This window comes from Silene latifolia, chromosome 9 (assembly GCF_048544455.1).
Source record: "Silene latifolia isolate original U9 population chromosome 9, ASM4854445v1, whole genome shotgun sequence".
NCBI classification, from domain to species: domain Eukaryota; kingdom Viridiplantae; phylum Streptophyta; class Magnoliopsida; order Caryophyllales; family Caryophyllaceae; genus Silene; species Silene latifolia.
This window is the reverse complement of record NC_133534.1, coordinates 19,194,719-19,218,918: the sequence shown is the minus strand read 5'-3', so window position 1 is coordinate 19,218,918 and position 24,200 is coordinate 19,194,719. Positions and strand designations below refer to the sequence as shown.

The 24,200-nt window shown below is 37.3% G+C and overlaps 1 protein-coding gene across 2 annotated transcripts; it reads right to left on the bottom strand.

Moving 5' to 3' along the window:
- Positions 1 to 10,432: 10,432 nt before the first annotated feature.
- LOC141599322 (linoleate 13S-lipoxygenase 2-1, chloroplastic-like) lies at positions 10,433 to 18,367 on the bottom strand. 2 transcript variants are annotated; one of them, XM_074419306.1, is made up of 9 exons: positions 17,856 to 18,367; positions 16,018 to 16,286; positions 15,467 to 15,704; positions 14,349 to 14,666; positions 13,690 to 13,775; positions 12,949 to 13,059; positions 12,544 to 12,845; positions 11,893 to 12,159; positions 10,433 to 11,492 (listed from the first exon to the last, which is right to left on the bottom strand). In XM_074419306.1, exons 1-9 carry the CDS (start codon positions 18,271 to 18,273, stop codon positions 10,733 to 10,735), a joined length of 2,769 nt encoding a protein of 922 aa, XP_074275407.1. In that variant the 5' UTR covers positions 18,274 to 18,367; the 3' UTR covers positions 10,433 to 10,732. The 2 variants fall into 2 exon arrangements, with proteins under 2 accessions (XP_074275407.1, XP_074275408.1); XM_074419307.1 differs by lacking the exon at positions 17,856 to 18,367 and adding an exon at positions 16,484 to 16,530 and having other exon boundaries at positions 16,018 to 16,339.
- Between the last annotated feature and the right edge of the window lie 5,833 nt (positions 18,368 to 24,200).

Below are 24,200 nucleotides of genomic sequence, written 5' to 3'. Positions count from 1 at the left end.
CTTGAGATAGGCTCGTCCTAAAATGGGGTTATATTGTGGTTTCTATTGCCAGACATGGAATAGGTAAGAAAAGAACACGGAGTTTCAGGTCCTCTACAACTTAGAATGGAACATCATCTAAGTGTACTCACATCGACTTGGAACGCATTGTTGTTGTTGTTCATTTTAAAATGTCTCAAATCAATTCTTGTTGTCACAGGAAATGGTAAAGGATAAGAGACAGGATAGAGTATATGGATGAAATAGTGTATTTTTATTGAAATGGACAATGAATGTATTTAACATAGACTCGAGAAGACACGTGACTCATGGGACAGCCCCCAGATTGTCACTGGAAATGGAAATGGACACAAATAAAGATACTATGACAAAATTATGGGATAGAAAGCCTAAGACTCGGACTCGGACTTTGACGCGATTTCAGATCTAGACTCGTAATCATCGGCCCACGCTTGAACAATTTCTCTTCCAGCAACTGGCTTCGACATCCGGCTTTGAGCATTCACCCATTTGAGCACCCCGTCCTCATTATTGGGAACACTGGAAGGATAATAGTCAAGAAGAGTTTCTTGATAAGTGGTATATCCATGAGGATTGCCTAAGCTACCTTGTGGATTAAAGGTTGAGAGGGACAACCTCCCACTTTCAATCATGTCTTGGATCATATGCTTCAAACAAAAGCATGCTTCTGTATCATGTCCCCTACCACGATGATATTGGCAATATGCATTACTGTTCCATCTAGGTAGTATGTTCTCAGGGTCTGGAGTTGGACCGATTAGGCGTATCTTGCCCTGTGATACTAACGTTCGTAGCGCTGCCGCATAGGTGATGCCAAGGTTAGCGAATGCTCTAGGAGCCCGTCCTCGTCTTCTGGGTGGAACTTCCATGAGTTTAGCCCTATCACACTCAATGTCATCTTGAGCAAAGGTCGATACATGGTACTTGTCATTCTCGATATTATCCTGGATGATATTCTTTAGTTTGTAGCAATTCTCGGTGTCATGCCCCCTTCCTCTATGGTACTGACAATACGAATTGCCATCCCAAAACTTAGACTTCCTTTCCGGATCTAGGGTGGGCCCTATTGGTTGAAGAAGACCTAGAGAGGATAATTTGTTTAAGGCTAGGGCGTACGGTATGCCTAGACTTGTGAATGACCTGGGAGAGTTCTTTGACAAAGGCTCTATGAGGTTGACTTTGTTGATTTTGATGCTTGGATTAGAAGAACTAAAGATAAGTGTCTCGTTTGTTGTTTTAGGACTGTCAGGTTGAGGGTTTGTCTGGACATTCTTCATCTTGAAAGATTGGGTCTCAAGCTTCTTACCCATTTCAGCAAACTGATTCTCCATGTTGGAAAGTCGAGAGTTTAGGCTATCAATAGCCCCCTCCATTTTGGCAAATCTATTGTTGAAGGCAATGGAAAGCATGAGCATTCCATTTTGGATATCGTCGTCTTCAAGCATGTTGACATCTCCGTTGTCATAAGGATCGAGGAGATGAGAACAGTCTAGAGATGATTCTTCGTCATGTTTAATGATATTAGACCCAAGAGGGTCGATTTTCTTGGATTTCTTGACAGAAGGTGGCTCTGGAAGCATGCCCCCTTCGATCATATCTTGGATGGTGTGTTTCAAGAGAAAACACTCTTCAATATCATGACCTCTACCTTGGTGGTATAAGCAGTATTTGTTGCCCTTCCAGAGGTTCACCTGTTTCTCTAAAGGTGGATCCGGAGTTGGCCCTATTGGATGTAGCTTGCCTTGGGCAGAGAGTCTCTTCAAAGCATCGGCATAAGACATGCCTAAATCGGTAAGCACCCTTTGATGCCTCCCAGGTTTCCTTTCAGCTATTTTCGGCTTTCTAGGACGATGGTTATTGCAAGAGGTAAGCTTTGGACGACCTAGACTAGAGGTTTCTCTAGTTGGTGTGTTCTTTTCCACCATTCCATTCTCGAGGGTGAAGACGCGAATGCTCAAATTTTCCACTGTATCTTGCACTCGTAGGACCATGGCATAAACATCTTGGAGAGACACAGTGATTGTGGCTTGAACTTCTTCGTGACCTTGCTTGATTGACGAACTTGCTGGATTCCTACTCGACGTAAAATGACGCACATTACAACTCGATTCGACGTGGGATCACGCATACTAAGGCAACCAACAAAGGAAGGGACAAGATGACAAATCTAGAGTTGACTTGTGAATTCATGAAATGTCGTGAGCGACTTCTCGTGTTTGAATCCACGGTGCTTGACTTTAATTTAGACTCGAGTGTTGACTTTGACGGAGTGACATTTATACATTTGACCTTATTGACGGGATTGATGACACGTGTTGATTCTGGACTCGAGGTTTGCTTATAAGTGTTAAGAAGACTGTTGTAGTTTAGACTCAAATATGAGGCCCATTGAGACTCGTGTGTTGAGCCTCGGAACGTGTGACTCGAGTGTTTAGATCCTAACTGAATTGGGGTAGGGTGTCCAAAATGACGGCGTGACGCCTCAGGACTTGACTTGAATGTTGAAAAGACCCAAAATGTAAAGGAAGACGGGTTTGTAACTTGACAGAGTTCCGACTAGGACATAGTCGGTTTGAACTTTGACTCTAACTTAGCCCAATTGAATTTACATATTTACATTTATATTGTTTGAAAATACTTTGGATAAAACGTTTTTATTTTGGTTTTTTTTTTTTCGGACTTTTTTTTTCGAAATTTTTTTTTTTTTTTGGTTTTTTTGTTTTTGTATTTGGATTTTGAAATGGGTTTTAGGCCCGAAGTTTGACTCGACATATGGACAGAGTTTCGGCTTATTTTGCGCTATTTTGAAAATGTTTATATTTTGAAAGAGGTTTTGATTTTTTTACAAAAATTCATCATGATTTTATTTAGAAATGGTGATCACGTAAGGTACAAACATTTATACAAGCATTATAACGGGATGCTGAGTGCATTTAAAAGGGTTTTGGTTTAAAGGGTGGGTTGCCATACCGAACCATCAAACCCGAAGTCTGTGGAGAGGTTCGTGCCAAACAAGAGTAAGGCCGATTCCTAGTCCATTTCCTCAAGTAATGAAGGCCCTTGATACAAACAAGAGTAAGCATCATGGTATGGATGACGTCAATCGCTATCCATCCTTAGGCCCAAATAAGAATTAGGACCGTTTGGACGGGACGATTGGTCGAATGGGTTGGGTTGGGCCTAGGAAGGCCGAATAAAACGATCTAGGAAGACCGAGTTATGAAAACCGACAATTGTGTTGTACAAACTATTCCCTAACCTTGTTCAAGTTTCACCCTAGCTACACGTAAGTGTATTATCCCCAGCGGAGTCGCCAAACTGTGGACAGCGGGCCGCCCACGGGGGCGCTTGGTGAAGGTCGAAAACAAGCGTTTGCATTTTGTATGGAGTCGCCACCAATTTTTATGGGAAATTGGAACCGTTCGAATACCTCGTGTCATGTCAAGACACAAAGTAGTGACATGAACACTAAGCAATCGTTACCCTTAGCATTCTATGTCTAGAATGACTCTCGTGGATGCCAATGAACACGGGTGCTCACGGAGATCTGGAGTAAGGGGTGAGGGTACGTATTAGGAAGCTCTTTTGATCGAACACCTAATCCCGCCCGCCTCGATAGCGGCCTCTACTAATGATTAGGGAAATTATTTATACTCGATATATCGTCGGTTATATGCATGCAATGCAACATCCAATAAATTAATCCTAACATGTGAGAATTAGACTAAGTCGGTTGACAAGTAATTAGCATACAATTGGGTCGAAATTGGATTTAATGTCGATTTACATGTGGAAAGCATACAAATGATAAAAGAAATACAATAACTATAAATTACAATAACGAAAATTACATTAATTACAACGGAATAGGCGATTTATGTCGAAAATACCTTTAAAACGGATAATTTGAGAAAAAGAAATAAAAGAATGAAATACGAACAGAACAGAAGGTGATAATACAGTTGATAGTTAATTAATACGTAGTTAGTTAAACTAGGTCAAGGCAAAAACGGAGTTCAGGGACGAACTCGGCCAGAATGAAAAAGCAGCAATAGAGCGTCCCTTGAAGAGCGCAGCAGACGCTGCGTCTGTTCCTTGGCTCAGTTCTGGCTGTGAAGCCGTAATTGCAAGCCGTTAATGCTAATTGGTGATTTTAAAGATCGATTAAATTATTTACTCGGATGAAAGTGATTAATAGGTTAATTAACATGTGAAGGGGTCATAAAAACAAAGAAGACAAGGCATCATAAAAACAAGAAGACATGGATGAGACGGATGCAAACGAATTAATTTAATATGGAATAATATTAATGAGTCCTCTATTGAAATCAATTAACTAGTCTAAACATGATGAATTAATGACGAATTAACAATGAATATGTGAATAAACAGGTGAAAATATATCAAAGACGAATTCCAGAAACTCAATATGAACAAATTGAATCTCTACAACCCGGAATTGAATTTAATGACGAAAACCCGCAAATATGAGATTACTTGGGATTTAAGTCGGATTTATGATGATTAAAACATGTGAATGATGATGAATAATATACATGTGGAATTATTATGATGTTATGTCAAAGAATTAGCGAAAACAAACGAAACAAATAAAACAAGAGAATTACAGAGGACGAAGGAAGAAGAAAGGAAGCAGGAACTGCGGCAGCCTCACGAAGAGGCGCAGCAGGTACTGCGCTCCTTCAAGAGGCGCGCGATTCTTGCGTCCTTTCTCGACGGTTAGTCTTCTGGAAATCCGTAAAAAAAGGTTTTTAAAGCACGTTTTAGAAATCGGTTTTAACGAGGTATTTTCGACATAAACCTTACAATTGTGATACAATAAGTAAAATACAATAAATAAAAGAGAGATTTACACCCTCAGACTTACATGTTGACGAAACGAGAAGGACTAAGATATCGATTAGTGTTGCTCGACGCGAATGTAAAGAAAGTGCCCTCGTAAGAGGAAAACGATTGAAACAAATTGATTAATTAGATTGATTATTGTGGAGTTGGTCAAATTGGTCGGTCATGCAACGGAGAGGCTGGTACCCGGAAGGATTCGACCTTACGTGGTCGAAAGTTCAAGCACGTAGGTGCCAATTAGTAAGAACAAAGTCTAGAATGCAAAGGGAGAAGAGAAGGGCGGACACTCGCGTGAGAAATATGAGGAGCGAAGGCTCCTATTTATACTAATCACGGAACGGAATAGGGTTTCGGAGACTCTTTGGAAGTGAATCTTGGAAAGATATGAAAAAGATACGTAAAACATGCAAAGAAGGGCCTGGGAAGAGGCGCAGCAGCCACTGCGTCCCTTGGAAGAGGCGCAAAGACTCTGCTCTATTCCCGTGAAGTTTCCTCCTATTTGAAGAAAGATTTCCGCGTTTGAGTTATGGTAGGACGGAAATAATTCGATTATCTTATGAATATTACGGGATATTATTTGCCAAAAGATAGAATTTATGAAATATGGAATAGAAATATCCGGAACATTCCAGAACATTCCGACTCGGGATTTAACAGTTATCAGAAAATGGAGACGGTTTTTGACCCGGACTCCGAATGTACTCTAATTACTGCCAAAACGACCGTATCATGACGTAGATGACAACTATGAGGTCGACATTAATATTTGAGCAATCACCTGACGATAATCTTACGAACTGTCACAAATCGTTCCGCGTATCAAACATGCGGCCCAATCATCACCGGGTGGTTTGCGGGAGGTGCAGAAATGAGGTATCTACACTATGTTAGGAGGAGGATTCGTAGAGGAAGCGTTTTGATATCAGCTGTGAGATCGTCTGATTGTGTTGTGCTTTCCAGGTAGGGTTTCCCTACTCAGTATTAGTCCCATAATGCTTTGTTGGTGTTGTGTAATTGCTGATTCTTATCGTATTGGTTTTATGACGGTTGTTGTTGATGGTTGTGATTGCTTGTCTCTGGTTCTCGAGATGCGTTCTCAGCTGAGTGGAGTCACTTGCGGGAGTGGCTTCACGCCCTAGTTTCGCCCTTCGTGGATCCCGCCACGGAAGGGGATGTGCACATTAATGGGACAGGGTTATCGCTCGGTATGATGAGCGGGGATTTGGTGGGTACGGCTGCGGTCCCCCACTGGCAGGGCTGGTCTAGTGGACAGTCGGTGACGGAGATTGATTGGTGTGGGTGATTGTGTGTGACTTTTGAGCTATGTTGTTTACTGTACTGTTGATTATATAAATTGTGTGATTAGTACTGACCCCGGTTAATGTTTTAAAAACTGTGGTGATCCATTCGGGGATGGTGAGCATTTATTGAGCAGGTATGAGTCGAGTTACTGGGTAGCTGGGATGTGCCACGGTCTGATGATATAAGTCTTCCGCTGTAGCTAGTAGTTTAATAAACATTTCAGTTAGCTGATTAGACAGTTGGTTTGAAACATGTATTCGTACTTTTGGTTTTGGTTTTGAGATTGTAACCTTTCGCTAAAGTATTTATATTTAAATGTTGTTTCATTATTGTTTATTTGATTATCATTGCCTTGGGTAACCGAGATGGTAACATCCTTATACCTGGGTGGTCCTGATAAGGCACTTGGAGTATGGGGGTGTTACAGTGCACTACAAAGATTTTTTTTTTTTTGAAAAATAAATAAAAATGCATTACCACACCACCAACACCCCCACCCTCTCCTAGCCTACCACCAACTTATCAACCCCTTCCAAGCCACCATCAACCCGTTATGCCCCTCCTAGAAACATGCCAAACATGAGCTGACTTCCATATAACCACTGTAAATCAAATTAAACCTTAAAAATCTCAATCTCTAAATAAAACGGAAAATAATTGAATACTAGAAAACGGAGAAGAAAAACATTTATATGATCAATAGTTTCTAATAAACAAATCAAATACATTTTCTATAATCAAATTAGGTTTTGGGGAATTAAGTGTACTAGGTACATAAATGCATACATTATGTCCGTTAATATAAATATTAATCGTAATATTATCAAATTTATATAACGACAGTCCTAAAAAGTGACACTATAATTATTTATACAACCACATAGTTTCAAACTTTATTACCGAGTATATAGAAAGACAATGGTCAATGATTAAAATAAGCTACACATGTATCGAATATTCATTTTACATGGTTAATTTTATATCACAATTCTTAATGTGAAACGAATAGTTCTACGTTATATTGACACGTTATTACACCTACTTGCCCATCTAATATTATAATACTGTGAAATTGAAAATAAATATGTTGTTTTACTTCTCGCCAAAATATATGAACAACAATTTATATGCAACATTTTTGCCTACCGGTGTATTTAGCACAAGGCAATAAAGATGTTAGTATGTACCAAACAAATGAGGTTACATTACGCGTGTGCATACACAATTAATCTCAAACGCTCCCGTAATTTTCACGGGTATAAAAACTAGTTGTATGTAAAAATGTGTAAATTCTAACTTTTCTAGATTAGTGGTAGATAATTATGTTAGTCTAGAGTATTTTCCAAAAGCTTTTCCATTGATTTTGTAAAGATAAGTTTGTTTGTTTCCCAATTAGTCCATGACAGTAACAGAGTTAGGATTTTAAGTTTAATTTTCAGCGGGGCAAAAGGGTAACATTATAAGGAAATCTCGAAAAAAAACGAAAATTTTAACTAAAAGTTTGGGGCTTGGTGTGGGGGTGTTTGACGAATTTGTAAGGTTATTGTTAGGAGAATATTACGGTAATATTACCGTAATCGGAATAATATCAATATTAGAATAATTATATTATATTGCGATATTAGTTGATACGATTTAAGATCTCGGAAGTACTATAAATGTCGAGCCAATGTAATCATTTGAAATACGAACGAACTATTATCAATAACACGATTTCCTTTATGAATTCCTCCCCTTCTCAATTCTATTATGGTATCAGAGCCTCACGCTCTTGAGGCCTAAAAACACGAAATTCCGCTGCCCTGCCGGAGGGACTAATGAATTATAGTGCCCTCCGGCGGGATTTTATTGTGATAATTTATTTTATTATAAAAAAAAAAAAAAAAAATCAAACCGTGAAATTCAAAAGCTCACGGCTGCCAAGTGATTTGGATTGTGAAGGAAATCCATGCGTGAAACATGTTGACTTATCTCTTCATGTTTGATATGTGCGATGAAGTTCCGACCGATATTATTTTTCTTTTAGCCGATTCGAAAAGAATGGCTTCTCTTTCGATTGACGATTTTTGTCAGGTTCGAAAAACTGCGGCGTTCCTGACAACGACATTTCAACGAGTTCGAAAAAATCAACGTTCTCGTTTCTTTCGAATTTCGACGGGCCCGAAAAACAACGGCGTTACCGTTCGACGGATTTTTTTTTGACAGGTTCGAAAAGTTGCGACGTTCCTGTCTAAGATTTGAAGATCGAAGATCGAAGAAATTAGAATGTTTTTCTCATGTTATTGATTGTGCAAACCCATGGAAATTTTACCAAATTACCATGGGTTTGAGGAGGGGTGTTAGGAGAATATTACGGTAATATTACCGTAATCGGAATAATATCAATATTAGAATAATTATATTATATTGCGATATTAGTTGATACGATTTAAGATCTCGGAAGTACTATAAATGTCGAGCCAATGTAATCATTTGAAATACGAACGAACTATTATCAATAACACGATTTCCTTTATGAATTCCTCCCCTTCTCAATTCTATTAGTTATTAAATTATAGTACCGAGTACTTATTATTGCTTAGGGGGTAGTACTCCCGAGTCCCGACTGGCCCCGGCCCCGTTGCTCCGCTCCATTGCTTTTGATGGTGCTCGATCACCATAGCTTTGATTGGTATGGGTTCTTGTGACTTTTTTACTGATATTGTTTGTGATGTACTCCATGTTAGATTGTTGCTGTTGAATTACGTATAATATTTGGAAGAATACAAGAGTGGTTTCAATGAGGTTGCACAAATGTTTGTTGTGGAAGAGGCGAATTTAAAGATACCTAAGATAGATTATCTCCTCTATAATATTTGGAAGCAGTCTTCAATTGTTAGATACGTAGATGTTACAATTGTGATGTAGAGGAGTGTATCCTGGACGGCCTTTTGGTGACCCCCCTGTGTCTAAATTGATGGATTAAACTTAAGTGACAAGAGATGTGATTATGTTAGGAAGAATGCACGGATGGTTTGAATGAGGTTCACCTTTGTCCATTGACTATTCTCCAATTCGCGAGACCTTCAGGAAGAGTGAGTAATTCTTTGCTAGATTCCAGAAACTTGCTAATCTAAGAGAGTAATGACGTACATTACCCAATGCCTCATGGCTCCTGCAAATAAATAGAGGGTAAAGAGGGATCACATGTACCCAACTTTACTCTTGTTTAACTTTTACATTAATAGTAGGCTCCATTGCAAACCTAAGAGTATCCTCGATCACATATATTTATTGTACGAGTATAATTTTGGCAAGGATTAACATGTGGTGTATGGATTATGGATGGTTCTTGAGGGAAACAATTTTTTTCAGGGGAATAGAGATGGGGATTGAATAGCCTATGTGAGTATTCTATTGTGAAGAACTGGTCTGATGTCTATTGCAATTTCAAATATACTCCTTAAACTGCAGTATTGTTGGTTCATTCTATGCTATCGAGTGTTGTATCCAGTTTGTGATGTATTGAAGCTTTAGATTGACGTTTTCGCAGTGTAATTTTTCGCTGGTAAATCCTACTAATTTAGCTCAAGGCAGCTTATGGTCGTTATTGGTGCAATCAGCTATGATAATTACGAATATTATTTTTAAGGAGGGTCGAACATATGTGAAGTTCATACTAAATGCAAATGAAAATTTGGTCCTCGTGCAGAAGTAATCGCATAAACAACAAATTTAAGAAATGAACTAGCATCATCATCAATCGAGGTCTCGAGAGCTACCATGGATGTTCTCGAGGACCTGTTCAGAGTTCTTGGATCACCAATAGCTCTTATTGTGTAAGTGCCAATGTCTTATGATAAGTTAGTACTACCTTGGATGTATAAATTGCCGTGTATTTCGAGAAAATCGAATAATCAGGTTTGACTCATGCGAGAAAATTAGTTACTCCTACATTCTTAAGAATATTGTATACAAATTCTCGTATAAAACCGTCTTATGAATATGATGATTTACGACTTTTAAAACACAGTATAAAAGTGAGTTTTTATTGTGATTTGATGATGAAGGATTGTGCAATCTATTATGTATGTGGCAGTTTAACTGTGTATCGGTGTTGAATCTGTTGATACAATCCAATAACTGTCATAACACTGTGGGAAGAGTAGCGGAAATAAATCGTCAAATAATGCAATTGTAAGAGTTTTGAGTTTGAGATAATTAATGGTCGAAACTGATATCGTTTGACAGACGACACTCAGAATTAATGGCAACAATTGACTCTGTCCTTAACATTACCAGCTTCTTTAATAACGTCAATAATTTTGAGTTGATGTTCAATAATAGCAGTGCCTACAGTAGAGATAACCATGTCCACTTGTTTTATAGCCTTCAACAGTTCTTCAGGGTCATTCATGTCTCCTTGGCCATACAACAACAAGAATGACAACGAAAAATACGGTCTTTAAATAATCATGGACGTGTTGGGCAATAATACACATAGAAAACACCAAACTTGTAGGTATGTATTATATGCCCGTCTTAAGAGAGACCAATTGTTTGATTATATGGAAATACTGTTAGGAACTCCCATACAAGTGACGCCAGGTGGAGACACCGGCTTCAACAACTCGTAAGGCACAACACCAGCTCCATTCCTGTTCTTCAACTTCTCATTACTGTTCCTCTCATCGATAATCCCTTCTAACTCCTTCAATCTCCCACTAAATTTCTCAAAAGCCGCCTTAATTCCGGCTTCTTCTTCAAATGCTGCCTCCATGTTGTCCCCTATATACTCCTCATCTGGTGAATGAGTTGAAAGTACGTCCAATATCGTCATAACCCGTGTTGCTTGTATTTGAGAAGGAAAACATTTAAGGAGTACTGCCTCTGGTTTCTCGGAGAACAATTTCCATTCTTCTTCAGTCGGGTCTTCTGTAGGCATATTCGTCCTAGTTAGGGTTGGTCTATTAGGGAAATACCCTCCATAACCGTATTGTCCGAAGTTTACTGCGGCATGATGCCCTGAAGTCACCCAAATCATGGTGGTAATGATATGAATAAGGTCCTGTGAGGTCTTGAGATTAGGCCACCATGGTTCGTCCTTCTTGTCGCCGTGACCTACTGTTCTTATCTCTGTCCACCATGCTTGGAGCTCATTGTCGGATTCGACTAGGCTTGATTTAGGGTAGTAGTGATTGACATAATCTGTCACCCATTGCTTAAGGATGTCCCATAGCACTAACCCATCATTCGCGAATGGATAGTCCTCTATGTGTAACTTTAGTCCATGTGGTGCTCTTGGATCTTCAACTGCTATTCCTCTACTCACATCAAATAACATTGTTAAGTTAGTCTCTCTTGTTACAATGACGGACGACTGAATTTAGAGACTGCAAAGACCAGTCGCCAATTTGTATTCATTTTCTCAATGCGTGTTCAAATTTGTACTCCCTCCGTCCTGGTCATTAGTTATCTATTTTCATTTTTGGGTGTTTCAGTGAATAGTTATCTATTTCTTTATTTGGTCATTTTTTGTCGGATCTTTCATGTACATGTGGGGTTATAGGTTTTGTGTCGTCCAAATTCACTCATTTCTCTTTCCTTAATCTTTGTGCCAAAAGCAATAGATAACTATAGTATTCAGCTGTGGCAGTATATTTCCAAATAACGAGTTTTGGAAAAGGTTCAAAGTTGGTGGCAGAGGCAAAAAAGACAGTTTACCTGCTAATGAGATCAGCTGGCAAAGCTTGATGGTCAAATCTCCACTCGGAATCATAGATAACAGAACTCAGCTCAAGTGAGTACTTCCCAAATGAAAAGGAGCTCTCAATGATACCACCTGCATTAATCAAAGCTTGTCGAGCAAGCGCATTGATTTCCATGGTGTACCGAAAATGAGGATGCAACAGTCTATAGATTGGATGCATTGCACTCAATTGTCTATTTGTTGCAATTATGTATGGTTCTGTGCAGCAATGTGTTCTTAGCCTGCAATAATGCATATGATCAAAAAGCAACTTTAGTTACCAAGTGATGTAGAAACACGAGTTATTAGTCTCCTTTCAGACGGACCATTTTGGTTTGAAACAATTAGGTGGGATTTTGAGACTATTTTACAGCCAAATATGACCAGTAGCTGGACCATTGTGGTTACATTTGACCACAAAATGGTCACAAAACCCGGTCTTATTTGTTTCAGACAGAATTGGCCGGGGGTTTGAAACAAGAATTTGCGACGATTGTGGTTACATTTGACTATGAAATGGTCACAAAACCCGGTCTTATTTGTTTCAGACAGAATTGGCCGGCTTTCTGAAACAAGAATTTGCGAGAAAACATATATTCGGAGTTTAAGATGATTAGTACTAGTACCAGTGAGAGATGAGTTGATGGTATCCGGCATCATGGGCAAGGACATGAGCCTTAGCAAGTCTCCAAAGCCAGGATCCAGTAGCGTCCCAAGCGGGAGTAAAAACTTGCTTCCATTGTGGTTTTCCGTTGCTTGGTGGTCGGGTTAGCTCGATGGCTACAGGTCGTAGAGTTTGATTGCTGGTAAGGATGAATAAGGTGCGCGACCCATACAAAGTTGTGCCTTTGAGCTCCCTCACTTTGTTTACATAAGGTAAAAATGCATCATGGTAGTCCAGCATAAACAACCTGTTTTGTTTCAATGCCTGCACTTCAGGAAAATGCAAATTTGGCTCAGAATTATTAAATGGAAATCATCAAATCAAATTATATAATGAATTACAGTTGATTGTATATGATTGATTTAACCTCATCAACAGTCATGTAACCTAAGATTGTCTTCTCTACCAACTCTGTTGTAATAGCTGATTCCTGGGGGCCGTAAATGTCGACATCCAATTTACTCTTCAGGGGCCATTCCTGCAAAACCAGCCTTCCTCAATAGGTTGTACACTTGCACTTATACATGTATTAGAAATCAAAGCGTCGCATTATAGACAGACACTATCCGTCTAAAGTTGTAGACGGATAGTAACCCTCTCACAAAATGCAAGTAGAAGACAAGTGGGGTATCCATTTCCCACCCACTTGCACTATAGACTAGCTGGTGAGTGAGAGGGATACTATCCGTCTACAGCTTTAACGGATAATGTCCGTCTAAAATGAGAATTTTTAATTAGAAATAGCGCCTTTGCAAAAAAATGAAAAATGCTTACATGGACCCATTGAGTGTAATTACTTTGAAACGAACTCTATTTTTAGAGGTGGTCAAATACGGGTTTGGGCTAGACTGACATAAAATTTCTGGCCCACAGACAAGCGGATTTGGGACGGGTTAGTGGGCTGGACCTTTGTATTTTTCTAAAAATTCTTTGTCCGTATCCGCTTATTTAGCGAGGGGGATAGACCGGGTTAAATGGACGGGACGACCCATCAACAACCCTACTCTATTTCGTTAAATAATTGGGCAAATAACACCAAAATAAAAAAATAAAAAACTTCCCATGAGTTTTCATTCTAGTGTGCAAAGTTCATATCATAGTATCATACCGTGACTAACTTGATGCTATACGGATTAAGACCAGCAAGTGTTTGACGAGAAAACTCCTCGTCACTAAACCAAGAGAATCTATTCCCTGAAAATTACCGAATTGAAACAAGTCAGCAAATTAGCATCTAGGTAGCACCAAAACGGACACGGACACGACACGGACACGTGACACGGCATCCCTTGATATTTAGGACACGGGACACGTTATTTAAATTTAATAAAATATATATTTTATAATTATAAACGTTTGATTTTATTTTTATAAAAGTATTTGATATTAAATTTAAATAAGTGAAGTTAAAACTCATTTGATTATAACTCGTTTTCATTTACCATCCAAACGAATCTTTTAATCAATCTCTTTTGACAGCTCACTTCACGCTTAAAGAAGATCATTCAGCCCAAATGATGTCCAAATGTCATGGACATGCGTCGGACACGGCCGAAATGTCATGGACATGCGTCGGACACGTGCTCGAATAAATGTAGAAAGTTAGACACGGCTTTGTAGGTGTCCGACACGTTTCGACGTGTGTCCGAGGAGTGTCGGTGTCCGACACGGTGTCGGACACGGGACGGCTGATTAGGAGAAGTGTCCGTGCTACCTAGATTAGCATTACCATTTTGTGTTAAAATTCTTGTAAGGAAAGAATCTTACGATCAAAGATAGCAGGAGGCTCGAAAAGAAGAATGTGTTCTTCAATGTCATGGATGCCTTTGACAAGTCTAGGCAAAATAGAAGTGAGGTCATGCTTTTTGAGAGTAGGTACGTTCACTCCTTGATTGTAAAGCGAATCAACGGCCGTAAAATGTGGAAAACCAAGTTCAGGATCAACAATGGCACTCTCCAGAGATGGTACAACAGCATGTAAGGCGGAGTAAACTGTCTTCACTGAAAATGTTGCCCCCTTAATTTCCGAAAATTGTTCGTCTCTAGGTACATACACGGAAGCACTTCTTGTTTCTGATCGAGGATCTGTGATAATTGATATCGTATTTCTAAATATAGTAAGTAAAAATAGTGAACTACCCATTATACCCTAGTTAAATAACTTTATTTCTCATCCCTTTTACTAAATGAATAGGTGAACTCGCAAAATTTTCCTCCAAAAAGCATCTTTTTAAATAAGGAAGCTATTGATAATTTAATTGTATTCACTAAATTAGAAAATTCATAATTATAATTTATTTCATTATATATTTCTTTTCATTAAAATTAATCTTTCATCAATATATACAATTTTCACTAAATACTAAACTATAATATTTTAATTAAAGTATACACGATATAAAACTATAAACCATTAGCTTTGTGGTATAAAAAAAACTTTTTAAAAAAAATAAATTTAAGCACATTACTCAATCCACTTTGATTAATTTTCAGTTTAAATTTTTTTTGCTCAAAACAAAATACAACGAGAAAAATGAACAATTAATGAGATACCACTATTATTTTACAGTTCAATTTTACTCGGTTTTCTTGAATAATTTTATGGTTCAATTTTTTACTCATATCAAAATATAATGACGTGAAATATGAATTTTTTTTGGTACATAAATATAAAAAATTAATGAGGTGTTCATTTAATATGATTTAGCAATACAAAAATAAAAACACTATAAATACCGAGCATTTATTGTGCGGGATCTAGACTACTTTTGTATTTAAGTTGATAGGTGAAGGGGTAATTGTGGTATTTCATCAATTTTTCTTAAATATGACTTTTAGTCTAGGACAATAAAAATGAAATGAAGGAAGTATATCATTATATGTACCTGTGGTTGAAGGAGGACGACCAGTTCTACAACGTCTGGGATAAGGAAGGTCCGGACCACCCAAAACGGGTCTAGCCAAGTGAACATTTTTGTCCGGGTCTCCAAGGTCATTGTAAGTGTCATAGTCATAAACTCTCTCAAAGGACTTGCGTTCTCCTTCCCCATCACCTCTCATATTCTCCAATTCTTTGTCCCGCATCCTTTTCAATCCGCTTGGAGTTTGTGATGGTAAGTATGACTGCGACAATGCGACATACATCATGCATGGACCATATGCATCACCAACGTTACAATTTTATTTTTCATACAGACGTGATTCTTTTCACTAATTCTCATTGAAGATAGACACTTTTCATTATAAGCTCAAGACGGGCAAAATATCGTCATTTTAACGATAAAATGTGACATTTTTGTCTTAAATGGATCACATACTCACATTTTATCCCGTCTTCAGCAGTTCAGCTTGTAACGAAATGTTACCCGTCTAGCTCCAGCAAGACTTATTGAATTCTTTTTTATAACAAAAAAAAAAAGAAAGAAAGAAATAGAACCTTATTGGTGAAGAAGATCCTTGGAAGAGGGGAGTCGGATTTGGGGTGGACCCATGAATTACAAGTAAAACGTAGAGGGCCGAGAATGAAGCCATGGATGAGTATTTGGGTGACGTACATCTCTTTGTGATGTTCATTTTCGACAACCACCGCGCCCACCTCTCCAAAGTACGCCGGTACCTTAAATTCCGCCTCATAGTTCACCACGCCCTCGTCGTTCCTAGTCCGATGTGCGTATGCTTTTATTGTTGCCTTTTCCGTTTCCATCTCTTCTCATTGTTTTGTCCACACATGTAATCAAGTTAGTTGTTGTCATACATAACTTATTATCAACCAAGGATGTCTTAGTCTAGTGGTTAAGACGGAGGTATTGTGAATGATAGGTCCCCGTTCAATCCCCTCCCCTTATCAGTAATGCGACTATGTGCGTGACTTGAGAGAAAAAAAAAAAAAAAAAAAACATAACTTATTATCAACATAAATAAAATATTCCCTTTTATTGTTAAAAAAATACTTTCTATTTTAGAAAATATGAATTCTTTTTTTTTTTTGTTCTAAATCGGGTGTCCACCGTCGACAACAGTGTATAATCTCTTCACCGCGGGTGCCCTCGCGAAGAGATAAACGGTTAACCAAAGAGTTTGCTCTATTCTCATGAGCAGAGATTGAACCCCTGCGTCGTGACCGAATGGTAAAGGGAAAATATGAATTCTTATAATGATCTCTAAAGTTTATAATTTTGAAGTGTTGTATCCAAAGTTCTAAACTGACAAAAATCAAATCAAATTATCCATTTTTCTGTGGAAAATGAGATGGCGACACCCGGTGTTACTGAATTTCAGTAACACCGAGGGTATTATTGTAAATTTGTAGATATTTTCTCTTCTCTCCATAAGATTTTAAATTTCAAACTAATGAATAATTAAAGGGTACTTTAGGAAATTTATGTTTCTAATTGATTGCTAAACATGATTAGAATTGTGATTAGAAGTTCTCTTAGTTGATCGTCATCACAATATTGCTTGCTCATTTGCCAGATTGTTTGGATCTTTGCATTCTTCTCTTCATGTGACGTAAATTTATATCATCTTTCAACACTATTAAAGAGTTGATTGAATTTTTCACACTTCAAAATCCAAATTAATACATTTATTTGTGCTTCTTAATTCAGATCTTTGATGTTCCTTCATCATGATGTAAGCCATTCATTAATACAGAAAAAGAAATATCAGATTGAATTTTTAAGGTATTAGGAAATACAATAGATTTAGAGCAACCCATATCCGAACATCTCAATCTTTCGTAGTTTTATTGTTAAATTACAATATTACCCATACGTAGTTGGCGCAAAAATGAAAATACGATTATTAATTTATTATTTTTATATATTATTTATTTAAGGTGTTACTGAAATTCAGTAACACCGGGTGTCGCCCTAGCATGACCCTTTTTCTGTAGTATATACATATTTTTGAATATTGGACGTGGTGCATTTTACGGTTAATAACAAAATTCACACAAATTCTTGTTTGTGACGGCACATATCCGTCACTCTTGAGTGACGAATACCATTTTACCTCACAAATTACCCACTTTTTCTCTCTCTGCAACACTATTTATGTGGTCCTCTTTCTCCACTAACCCATTTTGTTACCATTTTAACTCACAAAATATCCGTCACAAATGGTAACCCGTCACAAGGGAGACCAATTGCAAAATTCATTAGCTATTTTTATAGGCGGTCTTAATTTAAGATGATTCTCATAAGTCACACCCAATTTAAATAAAGATTAAAATAAGAAGAGGATATAAGAAGTTTGAAATTAAGGCGGTCTTACTTGGGTCAAGTTGAGCACTGACGAGGCCTAATAACAAGGATTTACCAAGTAAATCCGCAATATCGTCAAGGCCACGTGTAAGACCGATATTGGAGAAAATACCTCCAATAGTAGGTTTCACACTTACTATTGCCTTTAAACTAATTACACCACCTTCCTCAGCTTCCTCAATATTATTATTACTTGCGGCGGTTTTGCTTACCCTAACGTTTTTTTGTGAATGTTGTTTTGACCTAGCAGAAACATGCAGCGATTTCCTGCAAATTAATGAACTACTACTACTACTACGACTTCGACTACTAGTTGCTGGCGTAACAGCATTCCGGTGACGGCCCTCCTTTATTACCAAGGGGAGCTTGTGTCCTACACAAAGAAACGAGTAGTCTTTGTTTATGCTGTAGCTGCCTGAGTTTAACATATTTCTAATTTTTAGTTAAATATATGAATTATTAATTAGTAGGGTTATATATATTTATTAATTTTATTAAGAGTGGATGATGATTGATGATCTAAGAAAATATGTGAACCTTGCTCGTCTTATATAGATGAGGATTGGGAGCCATTTGTGTTCCAGGATATTTCATTTGGTTTGTGGACTAGACCTTAGATAATTTACTATTCAAGCTGAAACATGTGATAATCGAGAAATAACTGTTTGAATTTGCAAGATTTCTTATTTAAGACGGAGATATTCGTTATATAGTTAAAACGGGTGAAATATTACCATTTGTATAGATAAAAATAACAAATACTTCCTCCGTCTCAGTGAATTGTTATCTATTGCTTTTTACACAAAGACCAATACATGTGAAACAAACCAATAAAATAAAGGAATTATTGCCCACTTGCTTACACTAGCCACTTGCTCATTACTTACCCAAAAAGGAAATAGATAACAAATGAATGATACACCTCAAAATGAAAATAGATAACAATTCACCGGGACAGAGGGAGTAACAAAACTTTATCTTATCTATTTAAAGAATATAATACTTAAACAATTTTTCTTATAAAATAAATACCTTCGTTTTTAAGGGAGACTAACTGTTGTACAGATGTTACATTAGACCATCCCCAAGCAAAAAATCGACTTAATCGGGTCAATTAGAATTTTACTCTTAATCACCCCTTATTAACTTGACTCATTTTTACCCTCTCAAGCAGAAGGTCACGACCTGGGTCAATTAATCCAATCATTTTCCACTTTTCAACATTTCTAATCATTTCCAATCATTTCCCACATTCTCTACCCCACTAAAATCTCTCTCTTACTTTTTCAATTATTATTTACTAACTAATTATACACAAGTTTTTATTGTAATTTTAAAAAAATAAAAGTACTCCAATATATTAAACATTAATTTAATGACGTACACTTCTGAAAAAAATTATTAAATAACAAAGTTAAAATTTAATAATCGAAAAGACGATTTCATTGACAATAAAAAAACCCGCATACATAATTAAAAAAGCTGCCTACATAATTTTTTTTTTTTTTTTTTAAAAAAAAAAAGCAAACATGATACACTAAAACTTAGGAGAGACGGTCTACTACGAAATAATATAAAGCATCCGAAACTAATTTTAGTTACGAAAGTTTTGCCAAATATGCTCATTGAGATCATTTTTCAGAGCGATATGAGTGGCATAATCACGAATTTCACCATGAATTTCTACGAATCGTTCTTGACGCTTTTGGCACTTGGGCAGACTATTTTCTAGGCCTTTGTACTTTTAATGTTAATATATTAGTTTTCTTTTTTTATTGGATTTTAAATATTGTAACAAATTACAATTTGACACATGTAAGGTCAATCCTTGGGTAAATTTGAGCAAGTGAAAGTCATCAATTGACCTCTTCTCACCTTTTCAACCCTTGGGTCACCCTAATCTTTTGCTTAAATGTGGATTAAGGTGACCTTTCACAAATTAACACCCTCTAATTAACCTTGCTTAGGGGTGGTCTTATGAGTTTAGTACATACTTGTATGAATTATGATATGACTCACACGTGGCGGCCTTCCTCACCTCTAATGTAGGGATAGGCCATTCTTTGTCAAATGATGTGTCGGTTCATTGATAAAAGGGGTTATACAATATAATATTCAGGTTTGTGGAGAGAGAATGTAAGAGAAGAAATAGTATAGTGAATCATGTTATGAATTTTGAAGAGGTTTAACTATTGTTGGTATGAGATTTGTAATTAAGTAAATGAATTTGTATATTATATTATGTGGCTAGTGATGGCAATGGGTCGTGCTGGGCCGACTCGCGTGCCAGCCCACTGTACTTTCCCCAAAAAATGGCCCGGCCCAGGCACGAGTATAGGGCCTAGTGGGCCGTGCCGTGCTTGGCCCGAATTCCATATCCCGCGTCGTGGCCCGTCCTTGGCACGACCATTTTCGAGCTCGGGCCGTGCCTGACCCATGGGCCCAATCGTGCCAAGTTTCGGGCTGGCCCATCGTGCCAAGTATGATTTTTTTTTCCTAAAATTGTTTTATACTCCCTCCTATTCTTCTTTTTCTTCCCCTTTGGATGGGGCACAATATTTAAGGAAGAGAATAAAATATGAATTGTGAATTGGGTGGGGTTTGGTGATAGGAGAGAGGAATGAATAAAATAAGGAATTGTGAGTTGGGTGGGGTTTGGTGATAGGAGAGAGAAATGAATAATTATGAATTAAATAAGGAATTGTGAGTTGGGTGGGGTTTGGTGATAGGAGAGAGGAATGAATAAAATAAGATTAAAAGTTTCCAAAAAAAGAAAGGGGAAGAAAACCTGAATAATCCGTTTTAGGAAATAGGGAAGAAAATAGAGAATATGAGGGAGTAATTGTTATAGTTTTAGTATTTTTTGTTTAATGATGAATAATAACAATGATTTAAATATATATTTTTTTAAATATTAATGTACTTGCTTGCTTGTATTTTTGATTTACTCGATTTAATTAAATAATTAAGATATGATGAGTCAAAAATTTTTATAAACTATTAAGAAACGACGTTAAAAAAACCTCAATCTTTTATTACGGAGTATAAAAAAGATGAAACAAGGTAACTACGAGTACAATGTAACTACGTGTAAATAAAGCAACAGCAACATTTAACATGACATATGCAATTGACGACAAGTAGAGGTTGATGATGTCATCAACTCATCAATCATCATTCATCAGCACTCAACACTTCAACAACCCATATTTTACACAAGTAACACACGGCTCCTTCCTTTTCGTGCTGATTCCGGACCGGGCCGTGCCAGGCCCACCGTGCCTGGTGCGTGCCGTGCCAACCCGGTCCAGGGCCGTGCCGTGCCTGGCACGAGCTTTCATGAAATTTTCCGTCGAAGCCCACTTCAAGCCTGTCCGTGCTGGGCTCGTGCCGCCTCAAAAAATGCACCGGGCCGTGCCGTGCCGCCCACTAGCCCGAGGCACCGATTGCCACCACTATATGTGGCATGAGAACAAACCTATTAAAGATTCGTCTATTGCTAATGCCCTAATAATAATACTACATCGTACTAACTTGTTTTTTATTTGCCCTACCTCTTGTCCTATAATAAGAATGCAATCATTCTTTTTCCACTAATTATCATTTTAGACGGGTTATTTCGTTTGAAGTCTTTAAACGATTTTGTATGACCATTTTTATGGTAAAATATGACCATTTAAACTGGGTTACATTTAGCTGTAAATGGATCACATATGATTGCCCGTCTGAAACTTTCAGACGAAAATGGGTGTCTAATAAAGTGAGACCTTTTGTTCCTTTTTGCTTTATTTTCTTAGACTTGATTTTATTTTTGGGTGGTATATACATAATGAGGAATATTCTTTGATAAAAGAGAGATCCTTGTTAATGGTTATAACAAGTTCAATGGGTAATTATATTATGGCCGATAGAATATACATTTTCTCCAAAATAACCATAATTCAACGAATAATTTAAAGGAAGTAATGGCTCATAACTCACATAGGTATATTTGTGTAGCCAAAAAAACAAGATCAATAATAGCTTTTGGAATGGATTCAAGCCATTCCAATGTTTGGTTGAAACATTTTGGAATGGAGTTAGATACCTGATGGATTCTAACTTCATTCCAACCCCTTGAAATCTCATACCCATCTTTCTCCCCAAGGTTCCAATTCCATCCCACCCAACACATTATTATTCCTATTCCCGAATTGAACCAAACAACTTTAAACATGTATGAGGTTCTAACTCCATACCTCATTTGAGTTAAGATCGATCCATTCTATTCCATACCTAATGTTTAAACCAAACGCCCCCTAAGAAGATGTAGGAGTTTTGGTTTGGAGGATCCCAATTTTTTTCTAACTGTGATTCTGGACTACAAACTAAAAGTCCCCTACACTTACTATGAAGAATTACATGTAGGTCTCTCACATTGGAGAAATAGAGAAGAGTGATCCAGCTTATAACCCAAGGTGCTACTACTCTCATTGCCAATTGGTTTTGGGATGAAACCTCCTTGGACTTGTAAAGCGGACACTCTCCCCTTTCCGACGGGCGCGGCCCAGGCCTATATGCGATTCTAACATGATATCAGCGCCTAAGGTTTAGTCCTGGATCACATGTAGGTCTCCCACATTGGAAAAATAGAAAAGAGTGATCTAGCTTATAATCCAAGGGGATACTTGAACAGGTAGTTGTAGCTAAACTTTTTGGGTCACGACTCATGTTAGGGCATGTGCCCTCCCTTACTCTCACCCAATCCACCCTTGAAGAGGACGGTAAATTTCTACCTTTACTTACATCCACAATACACTCGTCTTAGTCATTAAATTAATCTCTTAATGGAGTTTGGAAAAAACTTGGCATAAGTAAAATATATATAAAAAAAAAAAGATCTAAAATACGTCAATCATGAGCTCTTATATAAAAACGATCATTTTCCGTTTCTGGGTGAGTTTTGTACGTAATTAGTAAATGCATGCATGTGGTGTGGTGTTGTACTTTTTGGATGGAAGTTTTAATTTTGAATTTGCTCGTTTTATTTGAGGTCTTTCTTAGAAGTGGCCAAACAAGGCACAATTATTGTACTAAATTCGCTATTACGTAACTCTGCACAAGGACCACAACTCGTATTGTTGTGCAAGGTACACTCTTTGAAAACTCAAAGTGGTGTGACATTGAAAAACAAGTTAGCGTGATAATGCTATTATAAATTCTCATTTAAGATAAATACTACTCCCTCCTATTCTCTATTTTCTTCCCTATTTCCTAAAACGGATTATTCAGGTTTTCTTCCCCTTTCCTTTTTTGGAAACTTTTAATCTTATTTTATTCATTCCTCTCTCCTATCACCAAACCCCACCCAACTCACAATTCCTTATTTAATTTCTAATTATTCATTCCTCTCTCCTATCATCAAACCCCACCCAACTCACAATTCCTTATTTTATTCATTCCTCTCTCATATCACCAAACCCCACCCAACCCACAATTCATACTTTATTCAATTCCTTAAATATTGTGCCCCATCCAAAGGGGAAGAAAAAGAAGAATAGGAGGGAGTATTTAACTTAAGTTTAAAACGGATTAAAATACATATCAAAATTTTCCACTTGTTGTCTAAAAAATGCTAAAAAATTTGTATTTATAATGTCCGTCTTAAACAAGACTTACTTAAAATTTGTAATACTATTAATACATACTGTTAAGCAGTTATGTCACTTATGGTACATATTGACTACTGTATATGTCATTTGTATGTAAAGGGTGTAAATCCTAATTGTTGGATTAATCTCCCAAAAACTCCAACAATTAAATGTTGAAATAAAGTGCTAAATGTTTCATAAGCTAATACGTAAATTATTTACGTTTTGGAAGAAGAAATATATAATGCACAAAAGGTTATGAAATTGTTTTAATGAAAACAATTAATGGTTTACTAGAAGTTATGAGAACTTTTAGTATAAATTGATATTGATGCTAATAGTTTTAGGTGTTGGGGTTGGTGTCCTTAACAGTTAGTGCAAGGACTTATAAACCTCTAAAAGGATCAAAGGGCATACTTTGGTATTATTATCAGTTGATCCACGTTTATCAATAACGGTTGGCTTGCTAGATAAGTTTGACGTTATTGTCATACAGATGGCGGTGATCAACTGGTCCCTAAAAGTCACACCTATAGGATACGTTCGAGAGATGTGACGGTATGAAAATACTGTCATGTAGATGCCAAAATTGACTAACCAGTTAGTCCGAGTTATTTGACTAGTAATTAGTCAAATACGTGATGTTGAGATATTATATTTAATACGGATTAAATATCATGGGCTAAGGCGAATTAACCAGTTAATTCGTAAAATTAAATATACAT